We start from the raw sequence: 24646 nt of genomic DNA, 5'->3' as shown, positions 1-24646 counted from the left end.
GATGTAACCTCAGTCTGCTCCAACTAAAATGACGCAAATATAATGAGATTCATATTTTCCTGAGAGGGAGTCATGTGATGTGAAGGCTCCCAGACTTTCTTTCTCAAAGCGGTTGTCCAATGCTCAGCAATTCTTTGAATTGCCTGGACCAGCCTGAGAGTTGCCATTGGCAGGTGCCAGTTGATGCCCCCCATGCTCTGGTGCTGTTAATAAGCCAATCATTTCAATACTTACAGAGAATTACACACAACATCCGGCACCAAAATGAATGATTTCACCCAACAGCTCGGAGCTTTTGTTTATGCTTCACACAAACCTCCTTCCTCCCTATTTTACCTAACCCTAGCAACACATCCTCCTATTCCTTTCTCCCTCATGTATTTATCTAACTTCCCCTTCAATGTATCAATGCTATTCGCCTTTCCTATTCCCTGTGGGAGCGAGCTCCACATTCCCAGCATGCTGTGGGCGGAATCGTCCCAGCCCGTTGGCGGCAGGTGTCAATGCCGTACTGGCGAGAAGGCCAGAAATCAGATTCACGCCGTTGTGAAGCGATTGTCTGCTTGGCCTGTCGGTGATGGGCTGTGTTTTCCGCTGCAGCACATAGGGAACCTTCAATACTTTAACATCTCATTATAAGCCCAGCTCGCTGGAATCATCCCCTCACACTGGAATCATCCCCTCACACTGGATCATCCCCTCACACTGGATCATCCCCTCACACTGAAATCATCCCCTCACGCTGGAATCATCCCCTCACACTGGATCATCCCCTCACACTGGATCATCCCCTCAAACTGGAATCATCCCCTCACACTGGAATCATCCCCTCACACTGGATCATCCCCTCACACTGGAATCATCCCCTCACACTGGATCATCCCCTCACACTGGAATCATCCCCTCACACTGGAATCATCCCCTCACACTGGATCATCCCCTCACACTGAAATCATCCCCTCACGCTGGATCATCCCCTCACACTGGATCATCCCCCCACGCTGAAATCATCCCCTCACACTGGAATCATCCCCTCACGCTGAAATCATCCCCTCACACTGGAATCATCCCCTCACTCTGGAATCATCCCCTCACGCTGAAATCATCCCCTCACACTGGAATCATCCCCTCACACTGGATCATCCCCCCACACTGGAATCATCCCCTCACGCTGGAATCATCCCCCACACTGGATCATCCCCCCACACTGGAATCATCCCCTCATGCTGGATCATCCCCCCACACTGGAATCATCCCCTCACACTGGAATCATCCCCTCACACTGGATCATCCCCTCACGCTGAAATCATCCCCTCACACTGGAATCATCCCCTCATGCTGAAATCATCCCCTCACACTGGAATCATCCCCTCACACTGGAATCATCCCCTCACGCTGGAATCATCCCCTCACACTGGAATCATCCCCTCACACTGGATCATCCCCTCACGCTGGAATCATCCCCTCACACTGGAATCATCCCCTCACACTGGAATCATCCCCTCACACTGGAATCATCCCCTCACGCTGAAATCATCCCCTCACACTGGAATCATCCCCTCACGCTGAAATCATCCCCTCACGCTGGAATCATCCCCTCACACTGGAATCATCCCCTCACGCTGAAATCATCCCCTCACACTGGAATCATCCCCTCACACTGGAATCATCCCCTCACGCTGAAATCATCCCCTCACGCTGAAATCATCCCCTCACACTGGAATCATCCCCTCACGCTGGAATCATCCCCTCACGCTGGAATCATCCCCTCACACTGGATCATCCCCTCACACTGGAATCATCCCCTCACGCTGAAATCATCCCCTCACGCTGAAATCATCTCCTCACGCTGAAATCATCCCCTCACACTGGAATCATCCCCTCACACTGGAATCATCCCCTCACACTGGAATCATCCCCTCACGCTGGAATCATCCCCTCACGCTGGAATCATCCCCTCACACTGGAATCATCCCCTCACACTGGAATCATCCCCCCACACTGGAATCATCCCCTCACACTGGATCATCCCCTCACACTGGATCATCCCCTCATGCTGGAATCATCCCCTCACACTGGATCATCCCCTCACACTGGATCATCCCCTCACGCTGAAATCATCCCCTCACACTGGAATCATCCCCTCACACTGGAATCATCCCCTCACACTGGATCATCCCCTCACGCTGAAATCATCCCCTCACACTGGAATCATCCCCTCACGCTGAAATCATCCCCTCACACTGGAATCATCCCCTCACACTGGAATCATCCCCTCACGCTGGAATCATCCCCTCACACTGGAATCATCCCCTCACACTGGAATCATCCCCTCACACTGGATCATCCCCTCACGCTGGAATCATCCCCTCACACTGGAATCATCCCCTCATGCTGGAATCATCCCCTCACACTGGAATCATCCCCTCACACTGAAATCATCCCCTCACACTGGAATCATCCCCTCACGCTGAAATCATCCCCTCACGCTGGAATCATCCCCTCACACTGGAATCATCCCCTCACGCTGAAATCATCCCCTCACACTGGAATCATCCCCTCACACTGGAATCATCCCCTCACGCTGAAATCATCCCCTCACGCTGAAATCATCCCCTCACACTGGAATCATCCCCTCACGCTGGAATCATCCCCTCACGCTGGAATCATCCCCTCACACTGGATCATCCCCTCACACTGGAATCATCCCCTCACGCTGAAATCATCCCGTCACGCTGAAATCATCTCCTCACGCTGAAATCATCCCCTCACACTGGAATCATCCCCTCACACTGGAATCATCCCCTCACACTGGAATCATCCCCTCACGCTGGAATCATCCCCTCACGCTGGAATCATCCCCTCACACTGGAATCATCCCCTCACACTGGAATCATCCCCCCACACTGGAATCATCCCCTCACACTGGATCATCCCCTCACGCTGGAATCATCCCCTCACACTGGATCATCCCCTCACGCTGAAATAATCCCCTCACACTGGATCATCCCCTCACACTGGATCATCCCCTCACACTGGATCATCCCCTCACGCTGGAATCATCCCCTCACACTGGATCATCCCCTCACACTGGATCATCCCCTCACGCTGGAATCATCCCCTCACACTGGATCATCCCCTCACACTGGATCATCCCCTCACACTGGATCATCCCCTCACGCTGGAATCATCCCCTCACACTGGATCATCCCCTCACACTGGATCATCCCCTCACGCTGAAATCATCCCCTCACACTGGAATCATCCCCTCACGCTGGAATCATCCCCTCACACTGGAATCATCCCTCACGCTGAAATCATCCCCTCACGCTGGAATCATCCCCTCACACTGGAATCATCCCCTCACGCTGAAATCATCCCCTCACACTGGAATCATCCCCTCACATTGGAATCATCCCCTCACACTGGAATCATCCCCTCACACTGGATCATCCCCTCACACTGGATCATCGACAACGTGTTTCACAACAGCGCGTAAGCAACCTGCACTCCGCTTGGGACTTCGAGGTTTGTTTGCCTACCTTGTTTCGGGCAGCACTCGCAGTCATCAGCGCCAGGATTCACAGGCAGCACCACATCACTTTTAGGGGGACTCATGGGCAGGTCTCTACCTACCGGACCAGCCCTAAGGTGGGGGTGGCTTTTCAATGGCTGCAGGGCTTGGGCTTGCTTGGGGAAGGGGGAGAAGTGGCCTCAGACAAGGGAAGAGGCTGCAGGGTGAGGGCTGTACTGGGGAAGGGGGGTATCCCAGGGTGTGTGTGGGGGAACATGTTGATCTGTGCAAATGGCCTCAAGAAGGTGAGGGCTGAGGAGGCAGTCTCCAGAGGACATGAAGCCAGATGGAGATGTGGGGGTGTGTGTGAGAGAATGAGTGGTGATGTCCCTTGAGCTGGCAGTGAGTGAGATGCCAGTGTGTATGTGATAGGCTTGTGAGTGTGTTGCCTTACCCTGGTGGCACGGATGAGATCATTCATCTGTTTTCTGACCTCGTGTGTGCAGCATTGGCACTGACCACCTCTGCCACCACCTCCCAAGCCAGACTGGTGAGACTGATGGTCCTCCTGCAGCCAGAGTGGGGGTAGAGAACATCGCAAGGGGCCTCCACGGCATCCAGAAGGCATCCCAGGGATGCGTCACTGAATCGGGGGCCTGCATTCTTCTTGGCTTTTGGGGCCATGTCTTCACCGGAGCAGTCCTGGGCTGCAAGTATTGAGAAGTGTGCGCGCGGCTGCAGTTTGAATATGGTTCCCGGAGTGAGGAAGTGGCGAGGTAATGGCATGGTGGGCAAATTGGGAGGCCGCCTGTCAACAAGGCAGAATGTTTCCTGCACAATTAATGAGGAGGGAAGGGGACGATACCTGCCATTGCGGCCAGCAGGTAATACATCGTTTTACATGCCCGCTACCACACTTAGTACAAATCTGGGATGATTCCGCTCTCTGGATAAAGAAGTCTCTCATGAATTCTTTACTGGATTTATTAATGACTGTCATATATTCATGACCCTTAGTTTTGAAGTCCTCCGACACACAAGTGGGAGAATTTCCTCTCTGTCTGCTCCACCAACCCCCTTCTTAATTTTAAAGAACTCAGTCTTCTCTTTTCTGGGGACAAGAGCCCTAGTTTCGTCTGATAGTGATAACTTCTCAGTTATCGTATCGTCTTTGCAAATCTTTTTACACGTCCCCTAGTGCCTCTATATCCTTTATGCAACACGGAGACCACAATGCCACACACGACTCAGTGTTGGTTAAACACAATTCTATCTGGATTTAATATAAACTCCCTGCTTTTCACTTCTAATTATTGTGTGTGGCCAGCAGAGGGTGCACTTGCTCGATGAACTGCACTGGTCAGTCAGTCCGCTGGGGTGAGTTGATTGGTACGAGGGTTTAAGATTGCTGTTTACCTTCAGCCTCCCTCAGGAAAACAGTGCAATGGTCTAGGTCTGGGCATTTACTGTAACACCATGTCCAGGGTGTCAGGTATGGCTCAGAGAGAGAGCCTCACTCAAGTAATTATCTTGAGCCCAAAGTTTAGGCTGACACACCTCCCACAGGTTTACATGGTGTTCCTCCTGTGTGGCGACAGGCTGGCCCACCACTAATTAATTGCCCAGGAGAAGGTGTTCATGAGCCACTTTCTTGAACCATTTGGTGTCTGCAGTGGTTTGGTGCAACTGAGTGGCTTTCCTGGGCTATTTCTGAGAGCAGTTTAGAGTCAGCTGTGGGTCTGGAGTCACGTGCAAGGTCAGACCGGGTCAGGACTGCAGATTTCCTCCCCGAAAGGACATGGGTGAACCAGCTGGGTTTTTACGACAATCGATGATAGTGTCACGGTCACCATCACTAAGACTAGCTTTCAATTCCAGATTTGTAAATTAATTTGAATTTTTAATTCCCTCAGCCACCATGGTGGGTTTTGAACCTGCCTTCCCAAAATATTAGGCCGGGCCTCTGAATTACCGGTGCAGTGATATTACCACTATGCCACCGTGGCCAAGGAAGGAAGGAAGGATCCCTGATTAATGTTCCCACTAAGTTGTGCAGACGCACAGCCGGGAACAAACAGGCTTCCCAGCAATCTTAAAGGGACTGTGCAGTGCAACGAACAGGTTGTGTATCACAAAGAGAAACTATAAAGAACGTTGTTCCTGAGGTACAGAAATATTATCCATCAGCTATTTGCTGTACTTTGTTTTCAATTGTTCATGTTTTAAAATTATTTTGTTTCATCCCACCAACCCCCCTCTTTTCCCGACTTCTCCTGAACGTCTGGATGCTGTTAAACATTTGTGATGCATATTTTTATAAGTTATTTTGTTGCTTACCCAATGGAACCAAGGATAATTATTTTCAAGTCTACTCTCTTGCTGGTGTTCATCTATGGTACCTGGGGAATAAACATAGGAAAACACTTGTCAATGCTGACCTGACAGAAGATTAACTTGTCTGCAATGATCGTGGACTGATGCTCTTGAATGGTGCAACTCCCATAAGGCTATGATTCTAACGTGGTCTGTCTGACCTTGTTAAGATAAAAACTCGCTGTTTTTCCAGGATCAAAATCCTGGAACTCCCTTCCTAACAGCACTGCAGGTGTTCCTTTTTTTTAATTCATTCATGGGATGTAGGCATCGTGGCTGGACCAGCATTTATTGCCCATCCCTAATTGCCCTTGAGAAGGTGGTGGTGAGCTGCCTTCTTGAACTGCTGCAGTCCATGTGGTGTAGGTACACCCACAGTGCTGTTAGGGAGGGAGTTCCAGGATTTTGACCCAGTGACAGTGAAGGAACGGCGATATATTTCCAAGTCAGGATGGTGAGTGACTCGGAGGGGAACTTCCAGGTGGTGCTGTTCCCATGTGTCTGCTGCCCTTGTCTTTCTAGGTGGTAGCAGCCGTGGGTTTGGAAGGTCTATGGAGCCCATGGATTGCAGCTGTTCAAGAAGGCAGCTCACCACCACCTTCTCAAGGGCAACTAGGGATGGGCAATAAATGCTGGCCTAGCCAGCGACATCATGAACTGATGAAAAAAAGATAGCTCTATTCCAAAATGAAAAATGAAATGCTGGAAACACTCAGGTCAGGGAGTGAGAATTACCTACAATTGTACAGCACTGTAACAGGTCTGTACCACTGTGCCTGCTCCACTCAAGCCTTGTCCCATTCCAGTTCATTTCACATTAACATCACCATCTATTCTTTTCTCCTTAATGTACTTGCTTAACTTTCCCTTAAAGGCATCTTTATTATTCACATGCTAGCGAGTGCCACATTCTCCCCACTCTCTTAGTAAAGAAGTTTCTCTTGAATTCCATTTTAGGATTTATTAGCAATTTAGTAGTGAGAAATGGAGTTTACTTTTCAGGTCAATAACCTTTCACTCAAACTCCAGTTTGCTTTAGCTTTAATAAAAATGTTGTTTTGCTGCATAGCAATGTGTCAACATCGAGCCGTTTCAGCCTTTGCACCAAGGGTAATGTTATTGTAATTTGGGAATGATATTAACTGGATTTTACATAGTCTCCATATTAATGAAAAGATATAGAGGCATTTGAGAATGTGCAAAGAAGATTTACAAGGACGATGTCAGAACTGAGAGGTTATGAGTATCAAGAATAAGCTTTGGCTATTTTCTCTGGAAAGGAGAATGTTGTGGGGTGACCGTTAAAGAGGTTATTAAAGTTATGAAGGGGTTTGATGAGGTAGCTCTGGAGAAAGTGTTTCCACTTGTGGGGAGTCCAAAGCCAGCAGCCAAAAATCTGAGAGAGGATGGATAAACCCAAAGAACGATTTAGGAGAAACATTGGGCGGAATCGTCCTAAATTTGTACGATAGCGGGCGTGAGAAACGTTTTAGCTGCCGGACGTAATGGCAAATTTTCACTGTATCGCCCCCGCCCTGCCTCATTAATTATGCAGCCACAGGAAACACGCCATCTCACTGGTGGGCGGCCACCGATTTGCCCGTCACACCGTTACCTCACTGCTTCCCCACTCCGGGTGCCATATTTAAACTGCAGTTGCACACACACAGTTCTCAATGCTTGCAGCCCAGGACTGCTCCGGTAAAGACATGGCCCTAAAAAACCAAGAAGAGTGCAGCCCCCCCAATTCAGTGACTCATCCCTGGCCTGCTTTATAGACGCTGTGGCTGCCCGCCCATGCTGTCCTCTACCCCTGCACTCGCCACAGGAGGCCCATCAGTCTCACCGCTCCGGCTTGGGAGGTGGTGGCAGTGGTGATCAGTGCCAATGCTGCACAGAAGAGGTTGGCCATCCAGTGCACAAAAAGGATGAATGATATCTCATCTGTGCCACCAGTGCAAGTCAACCATCTCATCAATCTCACAAGCCCATCACACATTCACTGGCATCTCACTCACTGCCAGCTCAAGGAACATCACCACTCACTCTCTCACACACACCCTCACATCTCCACCTGGCCTCATCTCCACTGGAGATCACCTTCTCATCTTGTCCATGGCTCCACTCAACACACACGTATGCCTGGCATCCTTCCTCATTTGGCCTGGCACGCATCTTGCTCACACTCACCCCATCTGTCTTTATACAGGACAAGATCACACACCATCAACGGAAGAGGTGCCAGACATCAAGGTCCTCACTCCGTTTGAGAGTTGAGCGTTGGAGCTGGCTGGAAAGGACGTGGACCATTCCTGCAGCAACAGTTAGATCGGCGGCAAGGATCCTGCACCAGCTCATCCCGCTGTCAACACTACCCTGGGTCCGCTGTTTTGTGTTCAACACGGCTGCCAAGCACAAATAATCTCCACTTTATCTCCTAGGCACATCTGACACAGAGCGCAAGCGAACTGCCATCAGCCAGACAGCAGTCAGACGTTCACAGAGGCAATGTGAAGATCCATGGAGTGTCCTCACTGCATGTCAGCATCATCCTCTATTAATCTAGAAGCTAATAGGGCCTCACGAATGCACCAGCCTCGTCTGGCCAGTGCGATGGCCTCATCGCTGGCATGCTGGCCTTCGAGGACCTTAACATCCTCATCCCCTTCGGCGTCCTCCTCGTCGGAGATGCACAGCTCTCCTATCTCCTCCTCAGCTAGGTCCTCCTCCCCTTGCAGCGCCAGCTTGTGTAGTGCACAGGAAGCTACAGTGAGATGCTCTGCAGACTGGATTGCAGGGCTCCACCAGACCAGTCCAGGCCCTGGGACCTCATTTTCAGCATCCCGATGGTTTGCTCCATCAAGCTGTGAGCTGCAGCATAAGCCTCATTATACCGTCGCTCTGCTGCAGTCTGAGGCCGCCACACATGTGTCATCAGCCATGTTACCTGTGGGTAACCCTTGTCCCCAAGGAGCCAACCCTGCAGCCTCTGTGGACCCTGGAAGATGTCAGGGACCTGAGACACACTGAGGATGTAGGAGTCATGGACGCTTCCTGGGCATCATGCATAGATCTGTAGGACGCATATTGTGGTGGTTACAGACCAGCTGAACATTCAGTGAGTGGAAGCCCTTGCGGTTGAAGCAGTTGACTGCTTGTTGCCGTGGAGATCTAAGTGAGGGTATTCGATGGCAGCCTGCACCTATGGAAAATCGGAGATCTGCGCAAATCCCAGTGCTCTTGCTTCTTGGCTTTCCTGATCCCAGGCAAAATGCACAAAGTTCTGCACCTTTGCGAAGATGGCGTCCATGACCACCTGGATGCACTTGTGGGTGGAGACTTGTGAGATCCCGCACAGGTCACCTGCTGGGTCCTGGAAGGAGCCACTGGTGTAAATATTGAGCGCTGCGGGCACTTTAACGGCCATGGGCAGTGGATGCCCTCCGTGTCTCCATGGTGCAAAATCCTGCAGCAGCTGGCAGATGTGACCGACCAGTCCCCTAGACATTTGGCGGCACTGGTTCTCAGTCACCTGCGGAATAACAAGCACCGTCTATTGGCCCTGGGACTAACGAGGCGCCTACGAGTAATGGCTCACTGTGGATCTTCAGCTGCGTGTACAAGGGGCCCTGTGCACCTTCATCTGGAGGGTGGTGCTCATCCCTTTGGTGAGCCGGGCACCTCTGTCACACTCTCCTTCTCTGCTCCCTGTAAGCCATGAGGCATATCGCTAAATCACCAGGTTCCATTATCCTGATGTTCTCCTCTGTAGAATCAAAGAGAGAAATGCATGGGTTAGCACGTGCCCTAAGGATCTCTCTTGGTTAAGTCTCTGGCTCAGGCTGTGTCTCAAGGCACCTTCACACATACTGGAGAGCGCTGGCCACCGCTTGGATGGCCAGTGTGTTGTGCACTTCATAGCTGTCCAAAACCCCGCCCATCTCCTCCCCTCTCCACTTGACCGATTGGCAGCAGCTTTGCCCATTGGACTGCAGGCTGTGCTCTCAGCTCAGGCACAGGCATTCTCCTAACCCACACTGCAAGGCTGCACTGTTAGCTTGAACCATGGGGGAGACTGGTCCAAACCTTAATAAAGACATTGCAAGGGGCTGTGAGCCCCTCCACCAGTGACTGCGCCATGACCACCTTTCGCAAGGGGATTGTACAACTTACTCAGTCGTCCAATTGTCCTGCTGCCCCCTAAAACTCACATTAATTAGCAGTCTGCATCTGAACGGTGAAAAGTTCTGCAGCATTTGGTGGCACTTTCATGCTTTTGCGTCGCTTGAGTGGGCAGAAAAACCTCAGAGGCTCCGACTCCAAGCAGGTCAATGGAGCTGCTGCTGACCGGTCTCAGCTGTGGAAGAATGTTCACTTTGACAAGCTTTTCCAAGTGTGTGGCCGCTTCCCTCACCCTCCCCTCCTTCACACCCCCCCTCCCCACCTTCCCCTCCCCCCCTCCCCCCCTCCCCTCCCCTGGCATGTGCTTATGTACTTCCATCAGTCTGTGCTGCCTTGCCTCCCCCCTCCCCAAGCCCCACCCACACTGGAATTCCTAACCCCGGCACCAAACTGAAAGCCAGCCGGGGAAAAGCGACTTGCCTCCCCAGTGAATGCACGGTGCCTCTTCCATGATGTCCTACGCGCGATCCTCCCAAGCGCTGCTCCAGGTTGAGGGCACTCACACCCTAGTTCCCCTGGGCGTTCAGCTCGCCAGGTGCACGCCTTTTAAAGGGGGCCGTAAATCACGCCATTCTGGAGTCACGCCGATGTGGGAATTAAATTTGACGTGGCGATGCGGGGGGATGATTGGGCTTGAGGACACAATAATGAGATGCACAATAATAATTTCCCGCCATTGGACGGTGGGAAACACGGCCAGTCACTGACGGGTGGAGCGGATGATCACAAACTGGTTTCACAACGGCGTAAAGCCAATTTTTGGCCTACTCGCCATACTGTCCACTCACGATGCCAACTACACTCAACGCCAATGGGAGCAGACGATTCCGGCCTTCTTTACTTAGATAGTGGTGAGGATGTGGAAGCTGTTGCTACATAGAGTAGTGAGGTCAGTAGCGTAGTTGGCTTTAAGCAGATAAGTACATGAAGGAGAAAGGAATAGAAAGGTATGTTGATGAGGTTCAGGTAGGGGAGGGGGAAGCTCTGACCTATGACATATTTCTCTGCTGTAAATTCTGTGCAATGTAGATTGTAAAGACGTATAAAGGTCATATATATCTATAATATATCTGAGGTCCTACATCTGCACATTTCTGTCTATAAAAGTTCACTTCCTGTTTCCATAGTTCTGTTATTCTATTATGTCAAGTGTTCCCATTGCATGTCTGCTTTCCTGTTGATAATGATATCTGCCTGTGTAAAGCTGTCCAGCTGTCACTGCGCCCTCCAGTCAGGGGTAAAGCGCTAGTACATCCATTTCTCATTTATCAGCTCCTCAGCCTGTCCTGGAAAGAAGCTCCAATACTCTGACCAACTCCACTGCCCTGCTTCCCAAATTGTGCTAAATTCTGGTATTTAATTATAAATAAAATAAAATTAAATCAAAGTGCAATATAAAAATATGTAGACTTTAAAACAGGACTTTTCTTTTTATTCATTCATGGGATGTGAGCTTCGCTGGCTGGGCCAACATTTATTGCCCATTCCTAGTTGCCCTTGAGAAGGTGGTGGTGAGCTGCCTTCTTGAACCGCTGCAGTCCCTGTGATGTAGGTACACCCACAGTGCTGTTAGGAAGGGAGTTCCAGGATTTTGACCCAGCGACAGTGAAGGAACGGCGATATATTTCCAAGTCAGGATGGTGAGTGACTTGGGTGGGAACTTTTGGGTGGTGGTGCTCCCATCTATCTGCTGCCCTTGTCCTTTAGATGGTAGTGGTCATGGTTTTGGAAGGTGCTGTCTAAGGAGCCTTGGTGAATTCCTGCAGCGCATCTTGTAGATGGTACACACTGCGGCTACTCTGTGTCAGTGGTGGAGTGTTTGAGGATGGGGTGCCAATCAAGCGGGCTGCTTTTTCCTGGATGATGTCAAACTTCTTGAGTATTGTTGGAGCTGCACTCCTCCAGGCAAGTGGGGAGTATTCCATCACACTCCTGACTTGTGCCTTGTACATGATTGACAGGCTTTGGGGAGTCAGGAGGTGGGTTACTCGTTGCACCTGCTCTTGTAGCCACACTATTTATATGGCTAGTCCAGTTCAGTTTCTGGTCAATGGTAACCTCCAGGATGTTGATAGTGGGGGATTCAGTGATGGTAATGCCATTGAATGTCAAGGGGCGATGGTTGGATTCTCTCTTGTAGGAGATGGTCATTGCCTGGCACTTATGTGGTGTGAATGTTACTTGTAACTTGTCAGGATATTGTCTGGATATTGTCCAGGTCTTGCTGCATTTGGACATGAACTGCTTCAGTATCTGAGGAGTCGCGAATGGTGCTGAACATTGTGCAATCATCAGTGAACATCCCCACTTCTGACCTTATGATGGAAGGAAGGCCATTGATGAAGCAGCTGAAGATGGTTACATTACATCTGTGCAGCCTGGTGCTGTAAGTCCATGTCCTCTACTCCATTTCACCTGAGGATTGCACATAAGGGATTTGCAATGAATTTTGAGTGTTAACAAATTCTCCATTATTCTGTGCACCTCGGTATTGAATTTTCCAGGATCCCGCTGCAGATGATTACCCAAAGAAAACGTGGGAATTTTACCATCATTCATTCTCCCCACCGGAACAATGTGAATTGTACAAATGTGTCGCACTGCTGCCTTTGTCGTTTTATGACCAAACCTCCGGCATCAAAGTATGTGCCCAATATCCAATAAAACCCTCCAGAAAAGCTACAACAATGATTTGTTACTGATGCAGTCACCACTTGGGCTGGTGCTCGATAGCCCTCAGTATTTGTAGAACTGCAACTCAGTTTGGGGACAGTGCTTCTCGGAGAGGATCCTAGCAAAAAGAAAGCCGGGGGCTGGGGGCCAGGAGGCGGGGGGGTGGGTGGGGGTGAAATACAAAGGCCGGGATTTCCCGGTCCCGCCATGACGGGACCTGCCGCGGGCGATGCGGTGACCCAGCCAAAAATCCGTTGACTTTTGTGGGACCGGATGATCCCAGCGGCATCCCCAGATGGGGCTGGAAAATCCCAGCCTAACATCTTTTCATTAAGAAACACAAACATGTTAAATGTTCTCGTGGCATTAAGCTAATCTCAGAAGTGAAAGGGCAGCTATTACTTTCACATTTTATAACTTAAACTCGACTCAAATTAGATTGCAGCCTTCCGAACGTGTGTAGGCACCACAAGCCTGCTGCCTTCATAGCCTTACTGCATTAGGGCAGGTCAATGTTCCTGCTAAACTGAGCTCAGCTCTGCAACAATCCAGAACATAGCAAGCAGTGCAACCAACAGCCTAGCACAACCAACGTACCCTTTTAAGATACGTGCTGGCAAAGCTACGCAACAATCTTAAAGGGACGACACACCTCTCTCCCCCTGCCATGATTGAAAACATGCCCCTCCTCCAAGCACTGATCTCCAGCCTTCCCCCCCCTTCTGATTGCCACTTCACCAAGCCCTACAGGAAAAGGCAGCTGAGCCTGTGGACTGAACCCTGTGGAATCGGCTCAGATTATTCTGAGCTTCTTCCTGCATTGCCATCATTGACTGTTCCTTCAAACCACATTAATCAAAAGATTTATTTTACTGATCTCACATTCATTGCATCAGACGGCGAGGTAACCGACAAGCTAATCGCTCTAAATGTGCACGACTTGCTTCAATTTTGGTCAGGTTTACTTAAGCATTGCTTAATTTATGATTATATTTCCTCATTCGCCTTTGGTTCAGCAAAATTTCCTCATCAATTCCCTCAATTTTGAAATTCTCATCCTTGTTTTCAAATCTCACCCTGGCCTCATAACACCCTAACTCTAATCTCCCCCAGCCCTACAAGTCTTTGAGATCTCTGCACTCCTCCAATTCCGGTCTCTTGTGGGTCCCTGACTCTAACTGCTCCACCATTGACGTTTATTCTTAGCCACCAAGCTCGAGAATATTCTCCCTGCATCTCTAGCTCTCTCCCCTCTTATGGAGATGTTTTCCATAACCTACCTCTTTGACCAAACTTTTTGGTCACCTACCCTCATGTCTCCTTATGTGACCCAGCGTCAAGTTTTATTTTGTGAAGCTCCTGTGAATCACCTTGGGATGCTTAACTATGTTAAAGGCACAGATAAATGCAAGTTGTTGTTGTCTACTCATTTTCCAGAGAATGACAAATTTACCTCTATGAGCTGTCTGTTATCATCGTTGTGGGCCTTAGATGGGGTTGATCATAGGAACAAAGGTCTTTGGAGCAGGAGTAGGCTATTCAGCCCTTCAAGCCTGCTCCACCATTCGATGATTTGGTTGTGGTCTCAACTCCACTTTCTTGTCTGCCCTCCATAATGCTTGGCTTCCTTTACTATCAAAAAATCTGTCTAACTTTGCCTTGAATAAATTCCATGTCCCAGCCTCCACTGTTTTCTGGAGGACAGAATTCCACAGACTAATGACTCTTTGAGAGAAAAAGTTTCTCCTCATCTCCATCTTAAACAGTTGCCCTCTTATTCTTCAACAATGTCCCCTGGCTTTAGCCTCTCCCAGTATCTACCCTATCAAATCCCCTCAAGGTCTTATATGTTTCAATAAGATCACCTCTCATTCTCCTAAACTCCAATGGGTATAGGCCCAACCTGTTCAACATTTCTTCATAAGATAAGCCCCTCAAGACAGGAATGAGGCAAGTGAATCTTCTTTATAGTGCTTCTAATGCAATTATATCTTTTTTTTTAAGTAAGGAGACCAAAGCTGTACACATTATTCCAGATGTGACCTCACCAAGGCCTTATACAGCTTCAGCAAAATGTTCCTACATTTATGTTCCATTCCCCTTGCAATAAAGGCCAACATTCCTAATCACTTGTTGTACCTGCATACTAAGCTTTTGTGATTCATGTACCAGGACACCAAGATCCCTCTGTATCACCAAGTTCCGCAATCTCTCTCCATTTGAATAACATACTGCTTTTCTATTCTTCCTGCCAAGTGGACAAGTTCATATTTTCCCACATTATGCCAAATTTCTCCCACTCACTTAACTTGTGTAAATCCCTCTACCTACTCTTGACAACTTGCTTTCCTACCTATCTTGGTGTCAATGACAAATTTAGCTGCCGTACATTCGGTTCCTTCTTCCAAATCATTGATGTAGATTGTAAAAGGTTGTGGCACCAGCACTGACCCCTGTGGCACTCCACTAGTTCCAGCTTGCCGAGCTGAAAAAGACACATTTATCCCTACTCTCTGTGCCCTGTTAGCAAACCAATCCTTTGTCCATGTTAATATGTTACCCCCTTCACCATGTACCCTTACCCTGTGCCATAAAGTTTGATGAGGCACCTTATCAAATGCCATCTGGAAATCCAAGTATATCACACTTACAGGTTTTCATTTATCTCCCTTGCTTGTTACTTCCTCAAAAAAATCTAATAAATTAGTTAAACACCATTTTCCTTTCACAAACCCATGTTGACTCTGCCTGATTCAATTAGGACTTTCTAAGTATCCAGCTATAAACTCCTTAGTAATGGATTCAAGCAATTTCACTCTGATAGATGTTATGCTAACTGGCCTGCAGTTTCCTGCTTTCTGTCTCCCTCCTTTCTTATGTGTTACATTATCCACTGGGACCCTTCCAGAATCTACTATCTCTGCAGCCGCTTCCTTTAAGGCCCTAGGATGCAGGCCATCTGGTCCTGGGGCCTTGTCAGCCTTTAGGCCTAATAGTTTTCCCAATACCTTTTCCCCAGTGATGGTGATTGTTTTAAGTTGCTCCCTTCCGTTCACCTCTTGATTTTCAAGTATCTTTGGGAAGTTTTCTAAGTCTACTATAGTGAAGCCAGACACGAAAGGCAGAATTGTCCCAGAATTGTACTAAGTGCAGTAGTGGGTGTGAAAAACAATGTTTTACCCGCCGGCCGCAATGGTTTTCACACCTTATTGTCTGCTTCCTGCCTCATTAATTATGCAGCCACAGGAGACACGCTGTCTCACTGGCAGCAGCCTCTAAATCACCCATCACACTGTTACCTCACCGCTTCCTCATCCTGGGTGCCATATCTAAACTGCATTCACCCACACAGTTCTCAATGCTCGCAGCCCAGGACTGCTCCAGTGGAGACATGGCCCTGAAAGCCAAGAAGAGTTCAGTGACCTGTCACTGGATTGCCTTTACAGATCCACCACAATGTCCTCCACCCCCCAACTCTGACCGCAGGAGATCCAGCAATCTCACCGCTCCGGTTTGGGAGGTGGTGGCAATGGTGGAAATGCCAACACTGCACAGAAGAGATTGGCCATCCAGTGCAGAAAGAGGACGAATGATTTCATCTGTGCCACCAGGGTAAGGCAACCATCTCATCACTCCAAACTCACACACTCACAAGGCCACCACACATTCACCTGCATCTCACTCATTGCCAACTCAAGAGACATCATCACTCACTCTCACATCTCCATCTAGCTTCATCTTTTCTGAAGACTGCTTCTTCAGCCCTCACCATCTTGAGGCCACTCACACAGATTAACATATGCCCCCCCACCCAACACACACACACATCCTGGGATACCCCACTTCCCCAATACAGCCCTTGCTCTTCCCTTTCCTGCAGCAACTTCTCCCCTTTCCCCAAGCAAGCCCTAGTCCTGTAGCCGTATAAAGCCATCCTCGCCTTATGGCTGGTCTGGTAGGTAGAGACCTGCCCGTGAGCCCCCCTAAAAATGATGTGCTGTTGCCTGCAAAGCCTGGCCTTGATGACTGCAAGTGCTGCCCGAAGCAAGGTAGACGAACAGACCTCAAAGTCCCGAGTGAAGTGCATCTCGCTAGGTGCACGTCGCTTATGTACAGTTGTGAAACACGTCAGCGTGAGTGTCCCGATGATCCAGCGAGGTGGGAAGATTCCGGCAAGCTGGGCTTATAATGAGATGCTGAAGTATTGAAATTAGGTTCCCGATGTGTAGTGGTGGGAAACGCAGCCGGCCATTGATGGGTGGAGCGGACAATCACAAACTGGTTTCACAATGGGGTAAAACCGATTTTTGGCCTTCTCGCCATATTGTCCACTCGTGCCGCCAAACATGCCCAATGCCAACGGGGAGCGGATAACTTTGCCGAAAATACCTGCTCAATATCTCTGCCATTTCCTTGTTTTCCATCATCAATTCCCTGACTCACTCTCTGGAGGACCAACACTAGAGTTGGTTGCTCTTTTCTTATTTAAATGCTTGTCGAAACTCTTACTATCTGTTTTTGTATTGCTAGCCAGCTTTCTCTCATACTTTTCTTTCTCACTCTTTTTTTTAGTCATTCTTCGCTGGTTCTTAAAATTTGACCAATCTTCTGACTTACCACTAATCTCTGCAGCTTTGTACAATGTTTCTTTCAATTTGAAGTTATCCTTAACTTCCTTATTCAACCATAGAGGGTGCATCCTTCTCAAAGGGTCTTTGTTTCTCGCTGGGATAAATCTTTGCTGAGAGTTATTAAATATCTCCTTAAAATTCTGTCACTGCAACTCCACTGTGCTACCTTTTGACCTAGTTTCCCAATTCACTTTAGCTAGATCTGCTTTCATACCCTTATAATTTAATCAGGTTTAAAACACGAATCTTAGGCCCACACTTCTCCCCTTCAAACTGAACATGAAATTCTACAATGTTATGACCACTGTCATCTAGAGGTTCCTTTACTATTAGGTTGTTGATTAATCCTGTCTCATTGCTCATTACCAGGTCCAGAATAGCTTGATTGGCTCTAGAAAATGTTGCTCTAAGAAATTAGCTTGAATACACTCTATCAACTCATGTTCCAGGCCACTTTTGCCAATCTGATTCACCCAATCTATATGTAGATTAAAGTCACCCATGATTATTGTGTACCTTTCTAAACACGTCCCATTTATTTCTTCCTGTATACCCTATCCTATCATGTCACTACTGCCTATAAACTACTCCCACAAGTGACATCTTATCTTTCCTATTTCTTATCTCTATCCAAACTGATTCTACATTTTGCTTTTTCGAGCCAAGGTGCTGTACTAATGACATCCTTAATTATCAGGGCTACCCCATCAGCTTTTCTCAGCTTCCTATCTTTTCAAAATGTCAAATACCCTTCAATATTTAAATCCCAGCCTTGGTTACCATGCAACCATATCTCTATAATGGCCATTAAGTCGTACATACTTATTTCTATCTGTGCTAAGAATTCATCTGTTTTGTTACAAATGCTGTATGCATTCAGAAACAGAGCCTTTAACCATTTTTGCACTCTCCAGCCTTATCTTCTGGTGCACTCTTAAGTTTGTACTCTCTGTCCCTTGCTGCCACACTCTGTTTATTATTACTCAAATAGCTACCCTACTCTATAACCTCATTGTTTCCCTTTGACTAACCATATCTCCTTTCACATGATCCCTTCCCTCCACTCTTTAGTTCAAATCCCTCTCTACCATCCTCATTATATGACTGGGCAGAAACACCAGCACGGTTCAGGTGAAGACTGTCCCTACGGTACAGCTCCCACTTTCCCCAGTCCTCGTGCCAGTGGCCTATCAATCGAAACCCATTTCCCCCACATTAGTTTTTGAGCTACGCATTAATCTCTTTAATCTTATCTCCTGGTTTCCCCTGAGACAGTCAGCACCAGTACTGGTTGCACTCAGGGGAGCAAAGTTTACATGCAGCCTAAAAGGTGGTCCTGCAAGGGACCACTGCAGACCACAACCAACAAGGGAAGATGTATCTATATCTCCCTGAATGGGAAGCTGGGAGCAGCAGGATTGGTCCTCCTGACCCCTGCCCCAGTCAACACCACTACCTGAAGCAATTGTCACCGTCCATTCCGGCAATTCTCAGTCACCTCCCTTCCTCATTTGCTTGACTGTGATGCCAGTAAGTGACTGGATCTTCCTTTGCTTTCTACACGGTGCTCGGTGTAAATGGAACATGAGGCCCAATATTGGAGGCACTAGGGATCGATTCCTGAAGCCAGCAGCAGCCACCCCCACCTACCACCCACCCTCCCCACAAATGTTCAAAAATGAGTGTGGCTGAATTTCTAGGGCCATGATGCTGTACTGCAGAATTTTGATAATAGTATCCAGCACAATATTATTCTCCATCAGCCCAAACTTCTCATTATTCTTAAGTCCTCCATTGGTGACCAACCTGATTCAAAATTACTGAACCTTTTTTCTGAAAAACTGATTGGTTTCTTAGTTAATTAAATATGTTTTGATATGAAAAACTTTTAATGAAAATCTTGGATTTGTAACATGCCTTCCACAGCCTCAGGATATCCTAAAGGATTTTTGAAATGTTGTCACTGCTGTAGTATGGGAAATGCAGCAGCATTTTTGTGCTGTTTGTGGCACCTTGCTGTGCAATATGATAATGAACATGATCTGTTTAAGAGGTGTTGATTGAAGAATAAATATTGACCAGGACACTGGGGATAACTCCCCTAACGCTTCTTCAAATAATACCATGGGAGCTTTTACATCCACCTTTGAGAGCAGACAAGGCCTCAGTTTAACCCCTCATCCAAAAGATGACAGTGCAGCACACCCTCAGCACTGCCCTGCAGAGCCAGCATAGATTTTTGTAGCCAAGGCTCTGAAGTGGTTTCTTGAACCTACAACCACTTGACACAGAGGCAAAAATGATACCCGCTGAGTCCGTGTGCCTGAGAAAACGAACACAGTTTGAAAGGCCTTCCCAAACCAGCACTATCAGTGACGTTTCACAGTTTCAACCTGAAGGCATGACCAGCCCTGTGGGAGTTGCCTGAATGGGGATAATTGAATCTTGGGCCAGTTTAATAGATCCCAGAAAACACGATTGCAAGTGCTTTTATGTGTAACTCTCTGAAGTTTACAACTCCCTGATCTTTTAGTGCTGATTTGGCCCATTCTGCCCAAATTGCCCTGATGTTACTAAAGGGAACTTTACTCCCCAAACTTTAACATGACTGGCTGATATTGAGGGCGACGATCTGGGAGTTGTCAGATCATGGTCATATCAGTGAAATGATCTGGACAGAGACAGCCCAGTGACACAGACACTGACATGACGAGTTTCAGAAATCAATGCCACACTCTATAGAGATTGTTGGGCATAAAGTGACAGGTAAATCCCTTTCATGACAGACACCAGCGTCTAAAAAGGAAATATAAATGGGAACAAAAGAACCTTGATAAAACATTGCTATCTATTTACAAACACAGCCTGTAATGGTGAAAGCTGCAATTTGTTAGAGTTAATCTCCAGTTACTCACAGTTTGGCACTCTTCACCATGCGGCTCTTGGCAGGATATGAGAAGGCTTGAGCCCAGCACAGATATCTACAACAGCACTTTGCACTCCAATACCTTCAGGCCCATTTTATTTTCTGTTCATCTCCCCGGGTGTAGGGGGGAATAAGCACTCGACAGCTCGCACCCGGCTTGCAGGCAAACTCTCTGTCAAAGCAACTTCTCAGACTGGTCGCAAAACCGGTCGGTTCAGATACAGATGACTCTGCCTGACGTTACAACAGGGGTGTTTCCCATCCAACAGCTGCAGGAACAGTCACTGGCTTGCTTGCTGCATGAAAGGAAAAAAGGCTTTTGAGGTTAGATTAATATCCTGATTGCGCAACCACTGTCAGAACGTCCACTGTAGAAATAAAGGCAATATTATGCTTTCTTTGCATGTAGAAGAGGATCAGGCCAAGCATGTTATTTATCTGAGAACCAATGTAACTGTTTGCAGGGGTCTGCACATTGTGGGTCATTGCAAACTGCTGAACCCACGTTCTTCCATGCCATAGACAACTGCAGAGGGCAGATACAACGGGGCCCAAACTGGGGTTGCCAACCCTCCAGGATTGGCCTGGAGTCTCCAATAATTGAAAATCAATCTCCAGAACACTGCCGTGTACAACCCTGGAGAAAAATCATCGGGACATTAAAGAAGATTTTTTTTTTTTTTGTCATTTCCTTCGAATGTTTCTCTTTACCAGATATAAAAATATTGAAAATGGGGAAAAATGTTTTTTCGGTTAACAGCCAAGCATCATCCAATTGGGTAATGAGTCGTTTTGCTTTCCAGTTTATGTAGGAAAGCAGTGTGTCACAAGGCTGGATGTGTTGGCAGACAAGGCTGGAGCATGGGGGCGAGTCATGTGATTAAAGCCTCCAGGAATATGTTTAATCACAGTTGGCAACCCTAGCAGGGACATCATCAGGATAAGAAAACGTCTCCAAAACTATCCGTCCATAACTGTGCTCAACGCACCTTGTTGGATGTAAACACCCCTGCCTCATACCTCGATTAGTGGAGTCAACAGTCGGCAAATAGCTAATGATGAAGCAGCAAGTGCGAAGGACTGGGGCTAGAATAGAATCACTGGGCAGAATGTTATGGCCCTGTTGCAGTGGAGGGCGGGGCAGGGAAATGCGGCAAGTTGTTCAAAAGTCCATTGGCTTCGGCGGGACTAGAAAATCCTGTTGGTGGGACAGGCCATAAAATTCCGCCCATTGAAACTTATAACATATAAGGCAACCTCTCAACCCACAATACCTGTGCAGCTCTTTGAACGAGCTGTCCAACTTAGCCCCACAGCCCGGGAAATGATAGAAAATAGATTCTGAACACTCTCTTTTGCAAGAGCTGCTAAACTACTCTCTCAGGTGGAGGTAAAAGATCCCGTGGCCAGGGGAGTTCTCCCAATATTTATCCCTTAACTAACATCACTTAAAAAAGCAGATTATTTGATCATTATGGCATTGCTGTTTGTGAGAGCTTGCTGTGCACAAATTGGTTGCCGCATTTCCTACATTACAATAGTGACTACTCTTCAAAAGTACTTCATTGGTAGTAAAGTGTTTTGGGACATCATGAAAGGCACTTTATAGGGCCCCATCTTGTTCACGCAGTAGCCCGAGGACTGGGGACAGGGGGCTGAATTCTTCCCCCCTTCGGGGAGGGGGGGTTGTGCGGGGCCAGGCGGGAGCGGGCGCGAACCCAATCGGGGCCACACCACCATTTTATGTGGGCGGGCCAATTAAGGTCTGCCTAGCCTGACGCTCGCCCAGAAACGCTGAGCGTTCCCTGTGCTGGGGGTGGGGTGGGGTGGAGAGATTCCCTGAGTCGGGGCCTGTGCACTTTTGTGCATGTGCGAGAAAGAGCATAGAAATCTCCCTGAGGCACAGATGTGCTTCGGGGAGATCGGTTTAAGGTTTTAAAATTTAAATAAAGGGAAAAAAAACTTTTAAAACATGTCCCCTCATGTGACAGTGTCACATGAGCCGGGACAGGTCGATGAATTTTTAAAATAATTTTTATTGAATTTTAAAACACTTCACGAAAAACCCCATCCGGCCCGTGGATGAGGTTACATGACAAAGGTCACCTGGCCTATTCACCTGTCCCGCTAACCGGAAGGTTGGACAGGCAGCTCAGTTAACTGTTTTAATTTGTTTTTAACAGGCTTTAACAGGCCTGTGACAGATCGGCGGGCGCGCAGCCTGAAAATCTAAATGACGCGCGGTGATGTTGGGACGCCTGCCCAACGTCACCACGCGTCATTTTACGTGTCAGCGAGCAGGGCCCTGCCCCCCACTCGCCGACCGGAAAATTCTTCCAGGTTTGCCACGAAAACTAAAGACTCAGAACAAAGTTGTTAACGCGTGCTTTTTCCGTACTTGAACTCTATCCCATAGCTGCAAGCATTCTCTCTCTTTCAGCTGCCTGACCTTTGTGTTCATGACCACCCAAAGATACCCATAATTATCCCTGTGTCAGGTAAACGGGAAGCAGGGGACTCCCAGAATGCACCAGTCTTACTCTGCCAATTTCCCAGAATGCAACAAAAGGCTAACATTAGTCTTCGTGGGTGGGAAATTGTGTCAAACATCAACCTGGCATGTTGATACCCACATTCTTTGTTACAGAAAGTTTCTCTCTGGGAGCAATTCATTGTACAGTTCATCAAAGGATCGTAGTCAAGGAAGAGAAATCGCTCTTAAGCTCACTAGGGTTCATCTATTAAATAGGCTGATTCTCTCAGCCTAGTATCCAATTGCGTTGTTGAATATCCCAATGTCACCGTGTTTACTACAATGCCCTGTGAATAATTGCAAACATTCATCACCCTTCAGATAGAGAAATAGTGGACCAAAAATCCACAAACACAACACCCATGCAAATGTCGGCATGTTCCAAGTCATGACTTCCTGTGCCGATCTCACCAAAATGTAAGGGATGAACAGGGAAGGCTCTGACTGGTGGGCACTTATGCCACTAGAGGCACAACCTACCAGATAGGGAGGTAGAAGGATAAAGTGATGAGAAGTTTCCCTGGTGGAACCTCGCCCGGAAACCTCTTTCCCTTTAAGTAGAAGCTGGAAAGCTTTAAAAACTTTTAAATTTTCAGGGATTTAGGCCAAGCCCCAGGCTCAGCCCCCCAGGGCAGGCCCCACACCTGATTGCCAGGCGACTCCTGAGTTCATTCAGCTCTGCTAGGCCAGGGGTGAAGAGACGTCTGATCTGAGGACCCCGACCCTGATCATGCCCACCCCACCCCCAATGCCACCACCCTCACCTGGGGTGAGTTGTAATTCCCAACCCCTGTGCCATAGTCCTGTTGGGGTTATAATGGAGGAAGGCCTGCTGAATTTTAGCGCCATCCTTTCTAAAGTCTATGTTGAAAGTGGCTCAAGAACAAAGATTGCTGGAAAAACTCAGCAGGTCTGACAGCGTCTGTGGAGAGAAAGACAGAGTTAACGTTTTGAGTCCGTATGACTCTTCTTCAGAGCCAAAGGGAAGTAGAAATGTAGTGAAATATATACTGTTTACGGGGTTGAAATTGGCTGCTGCTCCTCTTATATTACAACAATGACTACCCTACAAATGTATTTAATTGCTTGTAATGCTTTTTGGGATGTTCTATGGTCATGAAAGGTGCTGTATTAATGTAGGATATAAAATTCACAAATTTCAATTTATATCCTACCTGCATAGTTTACTTCAAATAATGCCCTGGGTTTATTTGATCCATAACGTTTAGTTTACTTCAGTGAAGTTTCTATTTAAGCTCTCCTTTCTAGAACTGTACAGCCTGATCCTCTTGAAAGCCTTCCTCATAAATCATTCTCTTTGAAGTGGCCACTTAAAAACCTGCAAATAAATGATCGACCTGAAAAGATACCGCTTTATGAAAAGCAGGTAAAAGCGCGGAGAGCTTCCGTTATCCCCTGACGGGTTTTACCACTGAACTCAGGCACAACTCGGAATTTGAAAATCGATCCACTTCCGGGAAAAAAAGACATAGCTTTGCCGAGTCGTCGCGTTCGTGCCTCTGAGGAAGATGGTCATAGTATCAAAACCCATCGCGAGAGTTGAGCACATGATCCCTAGGCCCTAGGTCGGGGCTGTAAAATATGGCGAGGCATTCTAAACTCCATTGACTTTGGCGGGAAGGTAAAATCCCAGTGCATTCCTGCGAGACTACTGTATTTTCAGGCTTTTAGTCATCTGCGAGATTCAGTGAGGGCCTTGGTCACCTCTTCAGAAGGATGTCAAAGACCCTGTGGCACTATATTTCATTGACAGTTAGAGCGGTGGGCAACATTTACCCCTCAAACGGGTTACG

At 47.8% G+C, this 24646-nt stretch overlaps 1 protein-coding gene across 1 annotated transcript in view; it reads right to left on the bottom strand.

Annotated features, from left to right (window-relative positions):
• Window positions 1-20506, bottom strand: part of LOC144683379 (ras-related protein Rab-7b-like) — a 46198-nt gene extending 25692 nt beyond the window's left edge. The window contains exons 1-2 of the mRNA XM_078546334.1: window positions 20289-20506; window positions 5852-5913 (exon numbers count right to left, since the gene is read on the bottom strand). Coding sequence (XP_078402460.1) covers window positions 5852-5904 — 53 coding nt within the window. The 5' untranslated portion in view covers window positions 5905-5913; window positions 20289-20506. The remainder of the gene's footprint in view (window positions 1-5851; window positions 5914-20288) is intronic.
• Between the last annotated feature and the right edge of the window lie 4140 nt (window positions 20507-24646).

This window comes from Cetorhinus maximus, chromosome 8 (assembly GCF_964194155.1).
Source record: "Cetorhinus maximus chromosome 8, sCetMax3.hap1.1, whole genome shotgun sequence".
Lineage (NCBI taxonomy): Eukaryota > Metazoa > Chordata > Chondrichthyes > Lamniformes > Cetorhinidae > Cetorhinus > Cetorhinus maximus.
This window is presented reverse-complemented; position numbering and strand designations above follow the sequence as displayed.